We start from the raw sequence: 21,065 nt of genomic DNA on the forward strand, positions 1-21,065 counted from the left end.
GCCAGGCTCGCAGCGAACATAGCGGAGGTAAAAGCTATATTACTGACGTTTCGGGCTCAGCTGAGCTCCTCCGGCATTTCTGGGTGTTTGAGGGTAAAAACTTGAACACGGGGAAGGGGCGGGCGTGGGCAATGGGCGGACCTTCCGTTCCTCGAGCTGTCGCAGCCGTGGGGGTGGTGAGATACCCGAGGGCGGGAGGCACTTGGCGGGGCCACGCTTTCCCCCAGCTCCCGCAGCGGGCGGGGCGAGCAACCCGAGGGAGGGAGGGAAGGAGGGAGGCACTTGGCGGGGCGACAGTTCCCACAAAGGGGCGGAGCGATCACTTGAAGTCGAAGCCGCTGCGGAGACTGTTTTATTTGGGAGCTGCGTCACTCGGAGCAGACGAGGGGAGTCATGGTGAAGGTGGCCTTTAACTCGGCGCTGAGCCAGAAGGCGACGAAGAAGGATGAGAACAACGAGACGCTCATCATCCCCGAGAAGGTGGGTCCGCCGCTGCCAGTTTGATCCGTGTAAAATGAGCTTCTGAGTCGGTGCGGGGGGGATTCCGTTCCGTTTAATGCGCGTTCTGGGTGGAAACCAACTGGAATGATTAAGGCCCGCGGGTTGTTGACTCGTGCTCGGCCGGAGGGCTGACGGGGGTAACTGTGAGGAGACGGCTGGCTCAGAGCGGCGACTCTAAAATGGCTGCCGCCGCCGGCGGGCCGGGGCGGGGCGGGGCGGGGGGGGGGGGGGGGTCGTCCTCCTCCTCCTTGTCGCTCGCTGGTCCCTACCCCCTCCTGCAGGAAGGCCGCAGCAGCGCCAGGGATAGCTGGAGTCGGCAGAGAACAAGCGCTGGTTCACTCCTCACTCGGGTGGTGCCTTCGGGGCAGCGCCGCGCAGGGGGAAAGACGCTTCCAAAACTGGGGCCAACTGTTATCTTGGGCAAACAGATATGATTTTGTTTCCTGAGGGAGAAAGTTACACTGTTGGCAGTTGGAAATAAATGTCCCATGTCCTTCAGCAAGGGTGAGGGATAAAATATTATGCAGATGAAGATTAAAAATCAGGATGCGAATTGACGTTGATTGTGATGTCTGGAGTTTGGCCACTGACATTCGCCTTAAATGGCTGTTTTGTTTGGATCTTGAAACTAAATGCTGCGGGGAAGAAAAAGTTTTTCAAAGTACCGTGCAGTTGTCCTACTTCAGTGTGATCTTGGGTCAGTCGGCAATGATGAAGGTTTTCTGTTCCTATTTTCAAATGCTATTGTTTGCTGGCTGATTAAGGACAAGAATATGAATTGTATCGTTTATTATTGTACTGAGATACAGTGGAAAAGCTTTGTTTTGTGATATCCAGGCAAGTCAACATGTGTTTAAGTATAGTGGGTAGCACAATTCTAAAAATATAGGAGGTAGTGTTATAAATACAAAGTAAAGGGGGGGGGGGAGAAGTTAAAATGGTGAAAGGGCATCTTTTATCATTGAGAAGTCCATCAGAGTCTAATAACAGCAGGAAATAAATTGTCCTAACTTCATGACGTTTCTTGTATTTCCTCATTGAGGGAGACCATCACGTATCATGCTGGCTCATGGTGCAATCCCATTGGCCTTATTTCCTTGCAGTCTGTTCTTTTTTAACTCCTAACTTCAGATTCTTCTGCCACTTGTAAGGAATAACTAATAACAGCTAATTAAGTTATTTGACATTTGGAAGGTAATGGACCCATTGACGGAACCCCATTCAGCCACCAGGAGGAAGAACAAACTTCAATCTGTCGGAATAGAACCTGAGTTACTACAGCTGCAAACCTTTTTTTTAAATAAGAATTTGAACCAATCCAGAATGTGCTTGGAAAACTATCATCCTGACTGAATAAGTGCATCAACCAGTTTGGAGAATGTAAAATTCCCAGGCCTTAATTTTTTTATATACTGTATAAGGTTGTATAATTATAGCCTGCTTGCATGGTATATTTTGTTTGGCCCAACTTGTTTATTGCTGAAACACTAAGTCTCCTCCCATTCCAGCTATCTTTCATGTGCACATGCCTGCTTTCTCTTTGAAAGTGTGGATAGTCTTGAACAGGTAGCATTTTCTTCTCTTCCTCCCACCCCCTGCCCTATTGCCAATTGGTTCCCTGTTGGATTTGTGATTGTATTATTTTTCTACCTCATCCTAGTTTGGATTCAGTAAAAGATAAGTTTATACTATGGGATGCAATGAAAGCGTTCAATAGAGGGCAAATAATAAGTTATGTAACCAAGATGAAGAAAGACTATAATCAGGAAACAGCAGTTGGAAAGGGAAATAGTAAATATAGAAAAAGAATTAGCAATGAAGGAAGATACAACTAAAAGAAGAGAATTGGCAGATAAAAAAATAAAATATGAAACACTACAAACATATAAGGTAGAGAAGAACATAATGAAGACAAAACAGAAATATTATGAACTAGGGGAAAAAACGCACAAAATTCTAGCATAGCAGCTTAAGACAGAACAAGCTAAGAAAATGGTATTGGCATCAAGGAAAAAAGACAAACAAATCACATATAATCCAACAGAGATCAAGGAAAACTTTAGAGAATTCTGTGAACAATTATACCAAACTGAAAACGAAGGGAAAGAAGGCAAAATAGATGAATTTTTAACTAAAATTGAACTACCAAAATTACAAATAGAGGAACAAAATAAATTAATAGAACCATTTGAAATAGTAGAAATACAAGAGATAATAAAAAAAATTACCAAATAATAAAACACCAGGAGAGGATGGATTCCCAATGGAATTCGAAAAAACATTTAAAGATTTATTAATTCCTCCCCTCCTGGAAGTAATCAACCAGATTGATAAAACACAAAGCTTACCAGATTCATGCAAAACAGCAATAATTACAGTAATACCAAAGACAGGGAAAGATCCACTCGCACCAGCGTCATATAGACCAATATCATTACTTAACACAGATTATAAGATAATAGCTAAACTATTAGCAAACAGATTAGCAGAGTATGTACCTAAAATGGTAAATCTAGACCAAACTGGATTTATTAAAAAAAGACGCACAACAGACAATATTTGTAAATTTATTAACTTAATTCATGCAGTAGAAGGGAGTAAAGCGCCAACAGTAGCAGTTGCTTTAGACGCAGAGAAGGCCTTTGACAGAGTAGAATGGAATTATTTATTCAAAGTATTGCAAAAATTCAGTTTACCAGAGAAGTATATTAATTGGATTAAAGCAGTATATAAGGGGCCATTGGCGAAAGTGACAGTAAATGGATATATATCAAAGCAATTTAACTTAAGCAGGTCAACACGGCAGGGATGCCCATTATCAACCTTATTGTTCGCGTTAGCTATAGAACCACTAGCAGAATTGATAAGAACAGAAAATAATATAAAAGGGATAAAAATAAAAGACAAGGAATATAAAATCAGTTTATTTGCGGATGATGTTATAGTATACTTAACAGAACCAGAACTATCAATAAAAGAATTATATAAGAAATTGAAGGAATATGGAGAAGTGTCGGGTTACAAGATTAACGTAAATAAAAGTGAAGCAATGCCAATGAATAATGCGGATTTCTCAAAATTTAAGAATGAATCACCATTCAGATGGCAAATGCAAGCAATAAGATACATAGGCATACAAATAAATAAAAATCTCGGCCATCTATATAAACTCAATTATTATCCACTAATGAAAAAATTACAGAACGATTTGGAGCATTGGAAAGATTTACCATTAACACTAATAGGAAGGATAAACTGTATTAAAATGAACATTTTCCCAAGGATATTATACCTATTTCAGGCATTACCAATACACTTGACAGAGACATTCTTCAAGGAGTTAAAGAAAATAATAAGGAAATTTTTATGGAAAGGGGGGAAACTGAGGATTGCACTAGATAAATTAACAGAATGGTATAAACAAGAAGGCTTACAACTGCCATAACTTTAAAAATTATTATAGAGCCGCACAATTAAGATACCTATCAGATTTTTATAAAACAAGGGAAAAGCCAGATTGGACTAGATTAGAACTAGATAAAATAGGGGAAAAGATACCTGAACACATATTATATAAATGGGATGAAAAATTGGTTCAACGTAGGAGTTCTCCAGTATTACATCATCTACTCAATATTTGGAAAAAGATTCATATAGAAAGGAATAAAACAAATTACCAATTACCAAAACTAATATTGACGCAAAATAAGTTACTCCCTTTTACAATAGATAACCTTTCCTTTAGAGAATGGGAGAAAAAAGGGATCAAAAGAATAGAAAATTGCTTTTCAGGAAATAGATTATTATCCTTTGAACAAATGAAAGATAAATACAATATAACTCAAGATACAGTGCTGGCATATTACCAATTGAGATCCTACTTGAAGGACAAATTGGGAAGCAGTCTGAGGTTACCAGAGGGAAGTAACTTTGAATATGTGATTACAGATACAATGATAATCAAAAGATTTATAACAAATATGTATATTAAACTGCAAGAAAAGGAGAATGAGGAAACAAATGGTAAAAGTAAACAAAAATGGGAACAAGATTTAAACATAAAGATAAAAAAGGAAACATGGGAGAAGTTATGTTCTGGAACGATGAGAAATACAATAAATACGAGGTTACGTATGATACAATATAACTGGATACACAGACTATACATTACACCTCAAAAGTTAAATAAATGGGACCCAACAGTATCTGACAGATGTTTTGTATGTAAAAAAGAAATGGGAACAACAATTCATGCAATCTGGACATGTGAGAAAGTAGAAAAATTTTGGGAAGATCTAAACCAAATATTAAATAAAATTACAGAAAACAATATACCAAAAAATCCAGAGATCTTCCTCCTAAGTAACAAAAAACAAAGAATTTGGAATTGATTTGAATGGTGCACAAAAAAGATTTGTTAAGATAGCTCTAGCTTTAGCAAAAACATGTATTATGTCAACCTGGAAATTGGAAGATAATTTGAAAATACAACAATGGTATATAGAAATGAATAAATGTATTCCATTAGAAAAAATAACATATAGTTTAAGAAATAATATTGAAATATTTGAACAAATATGGGAGCCTTACATGAAACACAATAGAGAAAACCTACCGGGGACATTCACTACCTAAACTAACGAAAGGAGAAGGAAATGAAAAGAATTGACTCAGTGGAATTTCTTGTTTATTTTTATTGAATGACAACATTGTTTGACTGGTTTAATGTATCTTAGATTCTGAACTTTAAATGGATGGGGGGGAGGTAGGGAGGGTGGGATGGGAGGAGGGGGGGAGAAAATGACACTATATTTGAAAAGGAAAATGTATGTATCATGGTCAATGTGGTTTATGGTGTGAAAAATAAAAAAAATTAAAAAAAAACAAAAACAGGGTCCACATTGTCCACCACTTCAGAGGCCATATGAAGGTCCATTCCAGGTCATCTGCAACAACGGGGCCGTGTTCGAGTTAGAGGCAAGACTGAGTTCTTCACCACAGACAGGTTGAAGCTGGCACACTTTGGCCCAGCGCCAACACCACACTGAAGAGGCAGGTCACTGAAGGCTGCAGAGACTTTGTCTCTGGGCACCAATGACAAAGACAATTCTGCCAGTTCTGGAGGGGTCATATGGTGGTCTGCCACGGTGGCAAATCGAGCCGGCGCTCCGTGCAGGAAGCACAACCAAAGGCCAACAGCAATAAGCGAACCGGTGGGTGAACGGCAAGGGCAGCTTAAAAGCCATCGACCCTAAAATGGGACTGCCTTGCTGCGCAGACAAGACGGAGACAGTGTGCAGGGAAGAAGGGCATGGTTATGCAGAAATGTACCTGTGCGCGGGAAACCTTTGGCTATGTATGTTGTGACGACAGCTAAGGGGGCCAAGGCAGGAACAGTGCAAATATTAAAATCAGGCCCGAGACCTAATAAAACTGAGCTTGTGTGTGTGTGTGTGTGTTGGAACAGTACTTCCCATTCATGTTAATGTTGGGGGAAAAAAATATATAGGCCATTGTGATAATTTAGTTATGAGCAGAGTTTTTGCCGTGAAACCTATATATATATAAAAAAAAAATTGTAAGTATCCTTCCATTCATTCAGTCAGTTCAATGACAACTGAAATTAGACCTGGAAATTAGTTTCTTTAAAGATCATTTTATATTTTTGCTGCCCATTGGTTTGAGATTAAGAACTTTTTCTTCCAGGATCCAGAGGAGGAGGTTGTTCCATTTCGACACCAATCGCGTGCTTGGTGCTGGTGTATGTGTCTTGGACTAGCACTCATGCTGTCTGGTGTGGTGGTTGGTGGTGCATATCTTTATAGATATTTCATTGTGCAGGTAGGCAAAAGACTTTTTTTATATATATATATATATAAAAAAAACATTTTATTTTTGTCTCTCTACAAATATGTATGCTGTTAAAATTGAATTGTTGGCTAATCAAATTTGATTTTGTATAGATTGTCAAACCGATTGAATAAACGGAGACATTTCACCAACGACACTGCTCAAACAACTTTCCCTATGACCCCAGATGAACTGGTAGTTTTTAAAGGTCTTCAGCGAGGGAGGATGTGACAGATATTGAAACCTGAGAGATAAAATGCCATGTTTTAGCAGGCAATATTAGGAAATGTGCAGGTAATTAGTGAACAATAAGTCTAAAGTATCGATTAAAAATCAAAAATGCTGGAAATACTTACTGATAGGCTACATTTGTGGGAAGGAATAATGATCACCCAATTTAACAAAGAATTGGTGATAGCTGCAGAAATCTTGTTCAATTCATAGCAGCAACCCTGAGCTTTCTGTTGATTTCCACTTAAATTCTTCATCCCACTCACTTCCTCTCCTAATACAAATTTGAGGAATTGCACCACTTTCTGTCTGGGCATGTGTTGCAGTCTTCTAGACTCTATGTTGAACTATGGTATATAATTTTGGGTGACTTCATTTCTTGATCTGTATCAGTCATTCATTTGGGATTAAAAATAATAGTTAAAGCAAGTTAAATACTGGGAAGGATAAATAAAACAAAGGCAGAAGTGGGACTTGAGGTCCGTAAAGACTCTAATTCTATAAGTATATACATTTGGATGGTGAGGTCTATGATCGCAAAATCTGAATCTTGTTGTTCAGTGCCTTTTTTATATTAAAAAAAAATCAAATTACAAGGAAAGTTTCATTGCATTAGTGCTTTGCCAAAACATACAATGTCATCCTCCATTGACCTTTATGTTGAGGCTTCATAAGGCACTGGTGAGGACACACTTGGAGTACAGTGAGCAGTTCTGGGCTCCTCATTTAAGATAGGATGTGCTGTCATTGGATTGAGTTCAGAAGAGGGTCGCAAGAATGATTTCAGGATTGAAAGAGTTATAATAAGAGGATTGTCTGACTTGGCCTGTACTTGGAATTTGGGAGAATGAGGGAGGATCTCATTAAAATATTTTTAATGTAGAAAGGTATGAACAGAGTAGATGTAGAAAGATTGTTTTCCCATGGTGGGAGAGTTGAGGACAAGCTTCAGAATTGAAGAGCGTCTGCTTAGAACAGACATGTGAAGGGATTTCTTCAGTTAGAGGGTGGTAAATCTGTGGAATTTGTTGCTACAGGTGTTGGTTTGAGATTGAGAAAAGCCGAATACAATCTTCTGGTGGAGCTCAGCAGTTTAGGAACATCAGTTGGAGAAAAAGAATGGTTGATGTTTCATGCTGAAATTCTTAATTGGGACTGAGGAAACTTGTACAGAAGCAGTGTAAAAGAGGAGAGGGTGTGAGGGGTGACACCGGGGACCTGCGTGGTTTGGTGAACCAGACAGCTGATATATGATGGGTTGAAGAATGGAGTGGCAGATGCTTGACAAAAAGGAGAGGCAAGAAATATCAAGGCCAGATGGAGGAATACAGGGTGGAGTGGTTGAGAAAGCTAAGGCAGCTAGCAGTGCTGGAATTTGATGATGAGGTGAGAGTGGTGGTGTGGAAAGATACATGGAACAGAAGCAAAGGAGAGGGAGGGGAGAGAACAGTAATTAGAAACTAATTAGAAAATGGTGTGTCCATAACATGTTGCCCAGACAGAATAGTGTTGTTCCTCTAGTTTGCATTGGGCTTCACTCTGGCAGTGGAGAAGTCCTAAGACCGTATGGGAAGGGGAATTAAAATAGCAGGCAATTGACAATGTAGATGCTCTGTGAAATGTTCCCCAAGTTTGTGTTTGGTACCACCGATGTAGCAGAGGCTACATAAGGAGTACTAAATGCAGTAGATGGGGTTAGAGTATTTAATCTTTGCCTCACTTGGTGGGGCTGATTGCGACTCTGGGTGGTGTTGACGAGTTGTACAAGCAAGTCATAAACTACCTGTAGTTGCAGGGGTAACCGAGAGGTGGATGAGCAGACAAGGGATTCATAGGGAGCGCAATCCCTATAGAAGGGATAGACTTATGATGGGGTCAAGTTGCAGCTGGCAGAAATAACAGAATGAAGTGCTGAAAATAGAAGCTGGTGGGGTGAAGGGGCGAGGACAACAGGAACCTTATCCATGTTCCATTTGGAGGGTGGGGGAGAAGAGCAGAACTCCAAGAAACAGGAAATGTGGATGATTCTATTGACTGCCAAGGAGTGGAAGCTACATTGTTTGAAAAGATTTCAGATGATAGTCTCATTTTGCAAGCTGATGTACCAAAGGCAATGAAACTAGGAGAAAAGGATGGAATCCTACAATACAAAAGTGACTGCTTCAAATGGTACTTCACTACTTTAAAAAAAAACACCTTTGGGATATATTGAAATAATTGTGAAAGATGCTGTTAGTGGAATCCTTCTTTGTCCCACAGGGATAGTTTTCCTATCCAGAAGGCAGATGGACCTTTGCTTCAGTATTTCAATCTAGTTTGCAGAAAATGATTGCCCTAATTATTAGAAGTTATTTGTAGGAAAGTTTCTTAATTAAAAAAAAAAATTAGACATGCAGAACATAACAGGCCAATTTGGCCCATGAGCCCGTGTCACCCAATTTGCATCCAATTGACCTACACCCTAGTACATTTCTAACTATGGGAGGAAACTGAGCCCCTGTGGAAAACCCACACACGTGAAAACGTACAGATTCCTTGTAGAGTGTGGGATTTGAATACTGGTCAAGATCGCTGGCATTGTGTGAACCGCTATGCCAACCATGCTGCCCCTAATAGAATTTCTATCAAGCTTGGATTTTAAAATGCTGTAAGACACAGTGAAGTATAGCATTTCTGTTGAAGAAAAGTACTTGATTTTACTCCCTTGTGTCAGAACTTGCTACAAGATATAACATGTTTGAAAATATAATTTAAAGCATTCTTAAACCAATTGTCCTTTCTTGTGCCACTCTGAATATGCCAGATCTTTGATTTGAAGGATGCAACTGTGGAAGTGGTAGGCAAGTGTTGTTTGACCAAGGGATCTATTTTACTGGCCATGTCTCCATGGAAGCGAAGAGTTGTGCTGAAAGTTGTTTCCCAAGTTATTTCCTGCCACAGAAGGAAAACACAATTGTTGAGTAGAAGTGATCTTTAAAACGAGGCTATCATTTTTGGCCCAATTTTGTAATTTGGAATAATTGATTCTGTTTAGTTTTCCAGCCCACTGGCAATTTAACTCCACAATGAGGTTTGATATGTAAAAATGCTGTACTTCATCTTCATGATGAATAGATACCCATTAAGATATGATTTTATCCATGTAATTTGAATGATTCCATTGGGTGTGTCAAATGGTGCATTTTTGGAAAAGCAAAGGTTCAGATTTGTTGTATAAGTACATACATGGCATCACATACAACCTTTTTTAAAACTTTATTTAAAACTTTTAAAAACAACGTAAAATCAAAAGCAACAACAAAAAAAGGTTTTTATACAATATAATAACCCTCCCTCCACCCCCTCCCCCAGCTGGCCCCCTCAAGGGGAGCCAAAAAAGAAAACATAAAACATATATATTTTAAGATCTTTCCAAACCTATATATTCTAACAAAAAAAGTAATTATCATGTAAATTATTATTTTCTCCATATAAATACAAGATCTCAATTTATTATGCCATCGAGCTATATTAATCTCTACATTCTTTGCAAGTAATTGCTACACATTTTCGTGCCACAGATAACACCAAACGTACAAATACTATATGAAACTTATCCAACCCCAAACCAGTCAAAGAAACCATATAACCCAACAAAAAAATCTCTGGATCTAATGCTAATTTAATTTTAAATAATTTCTCCAAAACCAACCTAACTTTTTCCCAAAATGGTTGTACCCTATCACAGGACCAAACTACATGCAATTAAAGTTCCAGTACTTAACCCACATCTAAAACAAAGATCCGAATTACTAAATCCGTATTTTTTCAATTTCTCAAGAGTCAAGTAAAACTGATACAAAAAATTATAATTGACCAAACCATATCTTGCATTAGTCAATTTAGTTACCCCTTCATGACACATAACCTCCCAATCCTCTTGAGGTATAACATAAGTTGAATCGCTTTCCCATTTATTTCTAGATTTCTCCAAATTCGGTTTATCCATAGTTTCCATAACAATTGATACATATCTAAAGTAAAACCTCTCTTTGGAAGGTTTTGTGCTCATGGATATTGGTGTCACCATACCACTTTCCACCACACATCTTTAGAAGTTTGCCAGGGTGTCTGGTGTCCTACAAAACTTCTGCAAACTCCTGAGGAAGTAGCAAGATGGTGACTCCCAAGAACTTAAATTTGCTCACCCTTTCCACCTCTGATTTCCCCCAATGATCACTTGATTGTCGGTTTTCTTTCCTAGAGTCACCAATCATCTCCTTAGTTTTGGTGACATTGGTGCACCAATAACAACCTTGCACTCATTCAGGCAAGTTATTCAACCCACTATCATTGGCAGATTTGTAGATGGTGTTATTGTCCTACCAAGGCACACTGTCATAGGTGTAAAGTAAGTAGAGCAGGGGGCTAAGAATACAGCCCTGTGATGCTCTGATAGTGATGGAAATTGTGGAGAATTTCTTGCCACTCCTCACTGTGATCTGGATGTGATTAAATCCATGATCCAATTACTCAGTGGGTGTTGTCCCAGGTCTTGGAGTTTGCTGATCAGGTTTGAGGGGATGATGGTGTTAAATGCTGAACTGTAGTCAATAAAGAGCATCCTAATGAATGCATCTTTACTGTCCAAGTGTTCCAGGGATTTTTGTAGAACCAGTGAGATGGCATTTGCTGTAGACCTGCTGCTACAACAGGAGCTGATTTTCTTCAACACCAGTCTTTCAAAACACTTCATTACTGTTGATTTAAGTGCTACTGATGAACAAATGGGTAGAAAAGAATTTGATGGGAGGAGATAGGTTTTAAAATCTTCCTCTCAGTTAGAATGGCTCAATTCAATCTTTAATGAAAAAGCTACCAATCCAGGAAATCTGAATTGAAAGCAAAATGTTGGAAGTACTTTGATCGGACAAATTATTTTGAGAGATTCAGAATATATTGATGTTAAATAATTTTCTCTATAAATGCAGCTGTAAACGTTTTCAACATTTTCTGTTCTTAAACTAAATCTCATTTCTAATTGCTGGAAGCATTTAAAGATGATAAATCATATTCTGAGGCGCTGTTTAAATTTGGGCACATCTGCTCCAAACTCATCCATTACTTTCTTTGAAATTAGGCTAAAAGAAATGAGCTTCAACACTAAAACCTATTCACAATGTCTCTCTATTTCTAAATATTAATAGACAAATTGTCAAATGTCTAGAGCTGAATCAATCTAGTACATCAAACATTTCAAACTCGCTTGACAGTATTTGAAACAGTAAAAGAAATCCTGTTGGACTATGCATATTTGTTGGACAACTGAGAGAGAGAGAGTGAGCACAGAAATAGGTTCTTTATCTCAGTGTCTACAAACTCTGCATCATTGTATTAATCCTACATGAATCAGTGCTGAAGTTTTCTTGCTAATTAACTCAGTTTTAACTTTGTACTTAATTTTATTTAATGTTCTTTGAACATTTTGACAGTGCTGACTTTTTTTTCCTTAAATTGGTCGTAAAAACAGAATTTAAATTTAATATTGGTTTTCTATATTAATTTGTTCCAGGAAGGTGAAGTTTTCTTTTGTGGTCTCAAGTACAGTGATCCTAAAGACTATTTTGTACCTGAAATTGGTTCTAATTCACAAGGAGCTTCATACCAATCAATTGAAGAAAATATTCGAATCTTGGAGGATGATGGAGTTGAACTGATCAATGTTCTTGTCCCAGAGTTTGCTGATGGCGATCCAGCAGATATTGTTCATGATTTCCACAGGGTATGCATTACTTGCTGCATTTCAGAAATTTTAATTTATTAATTTTTTTTTTCTTTCCTCAACTGTGCATTTGTAATCAAATATTTTGATTTGTTCTTGAAGGTCCTTTTTTTGGTTAATTTGAGCCCTTTCAGATGTATTGAAAGTTTAATTGTGGCAAGCAAGACATTGTAACTTAGGGTTCAGCTAAGTAATTTGATTTCAAAAAGATAGGTAGATTAATATTTGCATATAATTTAAAATTGGCCAGTATATCTGAAAATAATTTTTCTTTCCTAGGGTTTGACAGCATACTTGGATCTGGAATTGAATAAATGTTATGTGATTCCACTAAATTCATCCATTGTCATGCCACCCCGCAGTTTGTTTGAGTTGCTAGTCAACATCAAGGTATGTACAAGTTATTAACACTTTCTAGGTCAGACCAATTTCTTTTTAATGGTACAATTGATCCAAAATATTATGTAACCATTTTAGAATGAATTTGTAGATGCTTGAGATTATAAAGTATATACATTTAGAATTTGTCTCCCTGGTTAAAATTTCTGTAATGGATTTGCGTAGAATAGGACAAATTGTACTGTGGAGGTCTGTGTCCTGACTTGAAAGAAGCAAACAAAGAAATGGTTGAAGATGTTTTATTTAACTTCTAAAATACAATAACATTCTGGACAGTTGGCAGTTATCGTCAATTTTAATTTGATATAATTTAATTCTCGTTCTCTTCCTGTGAGTTTTCCTTAATGTTAATTTTCTCTTGTATTGCAAAGATACGCAGATTAGTAGATTGATGTCCATAAATTGCCTTTAGTATAGGTGAAATAATCTGGGCAAAAAGATGGGAATGTGAGGAGGATGGGTGATACAGGAAATTGGGATTTCTGAGCTGGCATAGACTGGTAGATAAAAATAACCCCTTCTGTCACAAGAAAAGATTAATTTTTCTATTTTATCTCAAATATACATTTTGCTTAGCTTTTCACTCATCTTAATTTCAATTAGTTCATCTTTTAAAAGCCTTTTATTTTTTTTAATTGAAGAAAAAACATTTAGAAGTTATAATGAACAAAGGAAAATTAAGTTAATCAGTTGATGCAAAGGGCTTCCTTGTAAGGGTGAGAGAAGCAACCTGATGGTCATGCTGCAAGCAAACTGTTGTTTTGCACAAGTTGGCAACATTTTTTGTGGATTTGGGATTAAAGAGGATTTTTAAAACCAAGTAATATATTTGCTACTATATTGATCAATTGTGTCCACTGTTGTATAATTAACATCAAAACTTGATCAAATTAATAGTGTAGAGCAAGGTTGGCCAACCTTTACATTCCATGTGTCAATTTTTTCACGTGCAAGTTCAGATCCATCATACAACTCTTGTACCCCCATTCAATTATTTTTTAAAAATATTTTATTTTTCATTTTTATAACTATACATAGTAAAATCTTCAGTATCATTATATTAAACTTTTTCATACAAATATCCAATATTGGATCCAGTCAGAAATTAAAATCCCCTTTCACCCACGCCCCCAACCAATATATTTTTTCCTACCTTGTGCTGTTTTTAAAAAGATTCTTCATCAAGGCTTTGTCATCATAAATGTCCAGGATTCTGCTTAAATTTTACAATCTTCCATTACAAACCTTCTGGCTTGCTCAATCGATCTATTATTACTGATTACATTTTTATTAATTAAAATTGCTGCTATTTTTACCTTTGAACTGAAAGAAGACTATATTACTTGCCCCACCCAGCATCTTTTTAATTTGGCATGCTCCAATTTAGTAAGCTGCCATTCTTGTAGAAAAGCTACATTACCTCCATTTAATTCTTGTAAAAATATGTTAATATAGACTAACATTTTTACATATTGATTTAATATAAAAACAAGATAAACATTATTTGCCTTAATGAGACGAGTCTGTTTTGATTTCACTAAGCTTTTAATGTTTGGAGTTAAATTAGTTACTGAGAGCAGCAGAGAATTCTTCAAATTTGAATCAATCAATCACAACCTCATTTTGTTTTTAATTGATTTCCTGGCTGAAAATGCTTGTTCACATTAGTATGTTGTCACAAAACAACAAATTTTCTTAGTTCTGGAAAATGTTCACAGTGTAATGATCGCCAGAAATTAATCATGTCAGAAGTATTTGGGACTGAGGGAAGCTCATCAAATTTCATGTTCAATAATGAATTTGTTTTCAAGTTGAAAAGTTCCATATGTATGTTACTAGGCAGCTTCATGATTTTTTTTGTTCATCAAGTGAAAATGGGTTTATAAATACAGGTATGCAGTCTTCATCTTTAGCAAAATCACAAAAACTACTTTAAACCTGATTTATTTCAATATACTGTTTATTGGGTTTAATGTATCATATAGGTTGAACGTTGAGTGGGTGGGGAGGGGGGGGGGTGAAGGAAGGGAGGGGGGAAAAGGGGAGAAAATGACACTGTGTATATTCAAGAGGGAAATGTTTGTGTGTATTTTGGTTAGTATGGTTCATAGTGTGAAAAATAAAAAATTAAATTAAAAAAAATACTGTGGAAGTGCACATCCTTGTGGCGAACCGGCCCCGCTTGTTTTGCCACGTGGTGGGGCAGCCCATGGGGAAATGGTGTCGTCAGAGGTTTCTCTCTGACTCCAGCATCCCTTCTAGCGTGCATCCTGGGCAGCGATTATGATGTCACAATGTACCAGGTGACTGAGCTCATGCTACCTTATAAGGGCGTGCTGAATTTAAATAAAAAACAGTCGTTAACGACCCTCAATGTGGTGGCTGTGTTTCTTCCACTGCTCACACCGGCACAAAACCCTATTTTGTAAAATTCCCATTATCTTCAGCACATTCACTCTGCTCTTTTAATTGCGGAAACTGGCTCAAATACTCATTTTCTAACTGAGAGGTGAACAGTTTAACTTCATTTGGAATATCATTTACTAAGCTAGGAAACAATTTGTTCTTGCCCTGGAATTTCAAATTTAGATCATTGCGATGGCTGGTAACATCAACAAAAAATGCTAAATCAAATAGCCACTGGTTATCACATAAAAGGGCTCTTTCCTCAGGAAGCTCATTTTTCTCTTCTAGAAAATTATCAACAGTATTTTTCAGTTTCCAAAATCTACTCCGAACTTGTCCTCTAGAAAGCTAGTCCACCTCGCCATATTCCAAATCTTAACATTTCACAATATTCTCTGAATTCTCATCTGTTTAACCCTCTTGCTCTTATTTTATTCACGCATTTCACAGCCAGTAACATAACATGCTGCAAATTTAGTTTTTCCACACAGTGACTCTTGGTGTATAATGCAGTGATATTTTGGTAGAGGACAACCTAAAAAGTTTTCAAGCAAAGTCGTAGTCCCAATGGCACTCTGTCCATGCAAACATGAATTGACTAGAATCTAGTTGTAGGTTTTGTAGGTATGATTTTACTTTGTCAAATATGTCTGATCCTCCCGTTTTTTCCATGAAGTGACTCAAGACTAATAAGTTCTTCAAAAACACTAAAATTGTCATAAATTCTTCTTATAAAAATGCTTAACTGGGCTACATCACATCAGCAGATTTGTAGAAAGCTAAAGAAAAGAAAGTACAAGCATGGATAAGGTCTTTCAGTTGCTCAGATGCATCATCAGAGTTCTTTGGGGTATTTTGTAACTGTTTGAGTTGACAGCAGAGTTTCATCTACTTTCCTTTAATATTTTATCCCAAGACCTCTTGCAAATATTTGGAGATGAGGCTTAACAATTTATTTTCCATTGGAGAAAAATTTTGTTTTTCAGCCAATGCTAAAGCAATTTTGTAGGATGCTTCTGTCATCACCAAACTTACACAACTTTTTAACAATAATTTTGTCTGATTTCTTCCTTTTTCTTAATCACATTCTTTCTGTAACTCGGACCCAAGCACTAGCTTCAGTTTTCTATCTAATTCAGTCTGACGTTGTTTTATCATGTCTATTAAGATCATGTCTTCTATTATGTGAGTGTTTTCACAAACCATAAAAACTGATTTTCCCACCATTCATTGAATTCACTCTTACTATCATTTACTGATTTTTGTTTGCACTGTGATGGGCAACTGAATGTAAAAACAAGGCTTTATTTTCAAAAAAGTATAAAACTGCAAAAACGTTCGCAAAGGACGAGTGGCACGAGTTTCATTTGTAAACTGACTGGCAAAAACCTGCAATGCACTGCTGTGCAGACACCTGGTACCTTAGGATCAAACAAGTGTCAATTGTATGTTGAACAGTTATGGAATGACTGCAGATCAAAAGTCCTTTCCTAATTTGACTCATTTAATATTTTTAATGGAAAACAGATTAACATGAAAGATAATATTTGCCAAAAGATTTTGATAATAAAATCGCTAAAAATAATTGCTCAGTTTTAGATTATTCTCCATAAAACCCATTTCTAGTTCTAAGCAACTTGAATTCCTGTTATAGATTTTCTACAAATTTGTTTTTTTGTTAATTTTTTTTCATGTGTAGACTTACATTTTTTTTAATCACTGGGGTGCAATGCTTCACTTCTAATCATCTAATGCACCATTTTTGGTCCATGTGCCATTGGTTGGCCATCCCTGGTGTAGAGAGCATCTATAGTTGAACTGTAGATACTTCATAGTGGTTTTGAGCAAAGGTGTAATTATAACATTGGAAAAAGTGCAAGGAAATTGAAAACAATTGAAATTGCAAAAGCAGTGAGTGCATTAAGTTGAAGACTTTATTCCTTTATTATTAAAAATTTTTCCTTTGTCTTTGTTTGCCCTGAGAATTGTAATGAAAAGGCATATGGTTAGATTTATATTTATAAAAGGGCATTTCCTTAATTCCTTTTTATTTCTAGAGTACCTAAATAAAGAATGCTGACATTTTGTTGTCTTCCTACATTGGTCCCACAGAAAAAACAGGCTCAAATAAATCCTGTGAGTTCAGTATTGATAATTTTTTTAAATCGTGACATATGTCTTGCAGGTCTTGGTAAATAATTTCTGTATGATTTTTGAATTATAGATTGTATTTTCAAAAACATGCCAAGTTGGTGATGAATTGCAAAGCTATGTGCATTTAATTCCCTGGGAGATTCATCTTAGGTATGATTTCTGAGTTGTAGCATCCATGTTAATGTGCATGTTATTAATTTAGTCTTGTAGCTGAGCTAAATTCTATTATTCGTGAATTCAAGGTCAGTGGATAATCGTTCAGTTTTTTCAATATTAAGTGCTTTGCATGAACATATCCTTAATTAACTTGAACAGGCTGGCACCTACTTGCCTCAGTCTTACTTGATACATGAAGAGATGGTGGTTACTGATTATATTAAAAATGTGGATGAGCTTGGATTCTTTATTTCGCGTCTTTGCCGTGGGAAGGAGAGCTTCAAGCTTCAACGCAGAGATCCTGGGAAAGGTAAGCTTTTAAAAGTTTAATAATTGAATATATTTTGTCAAATATTAATTTTTGTTTCCACGCATGAAGTGCCATTAAAGATAACTTTATGTAACTTGTCTGCTTTGACAGTCCTTGTATCAAAAATGCATCTTGCATAGTTGGTCTTTTCTGTTGTGGTGTAATAAATTACTGGATTTATGGTGTTGCATATTCCAGATAGAAACACAACCCAGCACTTAATTCACTCTTTCTCCTTGCTATTTCAAAAGCTGATCAAGTGATCGTCATCTTGGGCTCTTGACGATCACTAAATCTTTGACCACTTGTTACTGGTGTTTGTGTTAATTATTTCCAATATGTTCCCCTTTGTTCCATCTAAGCTAATTTTCAAGATGTCTCCTCTTAGACAGGTCTGCTGTTAGGAAAATAGTCCCAGCTTCTCAGGTCTTCATGTCTGAATCATCATTTTGACTGCAGAGCCTTTGTGTCCTTAAGTGAGTTGCCCTTGATGGGACAATGTTGCATGAATTTGACATATTCCCTGACTGCTTATATTTATAAGTCTCTGTATCCTTTTCCATAACCTAACATGCCACTTCAAATTCTCTCAGGTCGTTATTTTAAAACTCTACTTTTTTTGTAGGGCCATTTCATTTTTCTAAATTCATTTTGTCTTTTCTTAATAAATCCAGTTTCGTCAAGTTTTACTATTTTTGGTACACAGACAGCCAATCTGTTTGCTCATAGTTTTGCTATTATCTGATTTCCACCTGCATTGAATTCGCCCATCATTATTGAATGACGATCTACTGGGACCAATGCCTGAAGAGGGCGCACAAATCAGTGAACCGGTGTGGACTCGAAAGGCCAACATGGCCTGTTTCCGCTCCGTAATTGGTTATATGGTTATTTGCATTGAATTAACATCTTTGAATCCAACCATTGTGCTACCAGTTTACAACTAATCTAAGTTTTATTTGGTTTCACTTTTTGAGTTAATGTTAGCTGGGGAAGCTGATGTATTCTTACATATAAAATGAACTCAACTTGTCTTTTTCTTGAGTTAGCACATTTGTTCTTTGGTAATAACCATGCATCCTCAATTCAGTCTTTAGTTGACAACATGAGTCATAGCAATGGTGATCCCTGCATTATGGCCCTTTGGGTTACAGAAGTTCCTCCCTTCGTAATTCACAAATTGCTACCCAAAAAATTCAAGAAACATTAAAATTCTATCTCGACTTGTGGAGGGGAAAGAATGTTTTTGAACTCTTGTTTCTGGAAGCATGTTTAAATAAGTCCTGTGTTATGGAAAATTGCAATTTAGTTTTCTATGAATGCAAACTCCTCCAAATGTAATGTGGGGGTCTTCTATATTAGAGGAGTTGTTGAAGTTGGCTGGAGTTTGAGAAACATTTTGAATATCAAGTAACACTAGTTAAAGAGGAGCATAAAGATTGTCATAATGGGACAGATTTTTGTGATCTTGATGGCTAGATGGTGTAGACTTAGATGTTCATGGATATTCAAATTTAATGCTAGCTGCTGGTGCAGTAAGCATAACAGAATATGTCTAGCAGTTTAAACTAATTTAATCAAAAACAAACTGAGGGGTGGAATATGTCACAGTCATTAGATGGGAGGAAGAATGGTTGATGTTTTGGGTAGAGATCTTGCATCACATTCTCTTCCTTCCCTACACCTCAGATGCTGTTTGACTTGTTGAGATGTTTCCAGTTATTTTTGGTTGAGTATAGCGCCTACAATCTGTCTCTAGACGAGTTGAAATATGTCTGAAAAATAAATAAATGTTCCTTGAAGAAAAATTATTTTAATTTCATGGAGATGTTAATGATTAATAGCAATAAAGAAATCTTGAATTTGAAACTAAATTAGACAAACTTGGAGCTTGTGCAAATTGCTAAAATGACTGTTTTGATGAAGATGCACTGAAATACTTCTGTGCCTCTACCTTTTGAAGGAGCCCCATGACAATATCAGATAAAACGATTAAGTGGTGGTTGGGGTGGGTGGAAGCATAAGCTAACCCCCCTATTCCTTGATGTGTGTATATTTGCAAACATAAATTATTGAAATGTGCATTATTTTTCATTCCTTTGGCATTAAGCTTTTTGTTCATAAATCCTTTACAGCTTTGAAGTACTATTTTATGGCATATTGAAAGAGACTTGCTTTGCAATCTGAATGTGGAATTCAAGTGACTTTAGCTCATGTTGCCTCTTGATGCAGGCTGAATTCTCCATTTAATTTTTATTTTTCCCCCCCCAGGAATCCAAAAGCGGAATACAATGAGGTGTTTCAAGATTATTCATTTTGAAAGTCAAGTTGCAGTTGAAACCCTTGTCTGTGAACAATAATTGCAGAAGACTATCCAATGCAGCTCCAAATTGAGCCCACAAAAATCACTTTTCTGGTGTATAATGCAGTTTCATTTTTAGTGTTGTAAACAGGGTTTACTTTGTAATTTCATCTGTGCTTAAATACTATCAGAAGTGTAAGATGCAAGTAAATGTGGAAAGGTTTGACGGTAGTTTGTGAGAAAAAAATAATGCCAATATTTCTTTGTTTCAGTAGTGGGCTGCAATATATTAGACTGGAATTAATACTTCAAATTTTGTGGGAAGAAACTGGAGACTTCCCCCACATTCTCATTTATGTATTAATCTGTATTCTAGGCAACATGGATGGGGTGAAAGAGGAGAGAACATAATATGGTAAATGCATTTGACCAATTGCTGATTTGTGTATATAATCTTAAGTAAAATTAAAAAAATAAAATTGTTTTTATGTTTTGCATTTTACTGAGCACCTTTACACAAATAGGAATATTGTTAATCAAACAAGTGAGTAGAGCAAAAAGAAACATTAGAGGTGGGTGGGTCCAATAGTTTAGCAAGAGATTATAATTCTAAATTTCTTTACTTTAAAATCCTAATTAAAGCAAGATGTGACTTGATAGCTGAAGGCAAGGTTAACAACAGTATAAAGAGGGGAGAAGATGATGTACAGGCAGCTAGATTTTGTGGAAACCATTTCTCCAAGGTACCTCAGCTGGAAAAAGTTACAATTAAGGAGGCATTCTGAAAATATTTCAACAAGAGATGAACTGAGGAAATCTCAACCTTTATCCACTCACATACCACCTTAAGTAATTAACACCAGAGTCCAATGGCATAGGTGCTCTGTGGTTAGTAAGGGATTACTTAAGGTGGTATATGAGTGGGAAGAAAAAGGTTGAGAACCACTGAACTAGGATATAATTTACCTTGTCAAATAGAGATAAATGAGTCAGGT

The 21,065-nt window shown here is 36.7% G+C and overlaps 1 protein-coding gene across 1 annotated transcript; it reads left to right on the top strand.

The window, feature by feature from the left end:
- The first annotated feature begins 269 nt into the window (after window positions 1–269).
- Window positions 270–20,554, top strand: LOC138738779 (integral membrane protein 2B-like). Its single transcript, XM_069889685.1, has 6 exons — window positions 270–480; window positions 6,208–6,342; window positions 12,134–12,343; window positions 12,623–12,733; window positions 17,618–17,768; window positions 20,040–20,554. Exons 1-6 carry the CDS (start codon window positions 394–396, stop codon window positions 20,126–20,128), a joined length of 783 nt encoding a protein of 260 aa, XP_069745786.1. The 5' UTR covers window positions 270–393; the 3' UTR covers window positions 20,129–20,554.
- Window positions 20,555–21,065: the final 511 nt, after the last annotated feature.

This window comes from Narcine bancroftii, chromosome 7 (genome assembly GCF_036971445.1).
Source record: "Narcine bancroftii isolate sNarBan1 chromosome 7, sNarBan1.hap1, whole genome shotgun sequence".
Classification (NCBI taxonomy): Eukaryota; Metazoa; Chordata; class Chondrichthyes; order Torpediniformes; family Narcinidae; genus Narcine; species Narcine bancroftii.

What these genes read in the sequence shown, in the direction of transcription:
- LOC138738779 (XM_069889685.1), top strand. Translation starts at nt 394, where the DNA reads ATGGTGAAGGTGGCCTTTAACTCGGCGCTGAGCCAGAAGGCGACGAAG. An exon ending in ATAGATATTTCATTGTGCAG is followed by an intron (nt 6,343 to 12,133) that starts GTAGGCAAAAGA and finishes AATTTGTTCCAG; the next exon opens with GAAGGTGAAGTTTTCTTTTG. An exon ending in ACGCAGAGATCCTGGGAAAG is followed by an intron (nt 17,769 to 20,039) that starts GTAAGCTTTTAA and finishes TTCCCCCCCCAG; the next exon opens with GAATCCAAAAGCGGAATACA.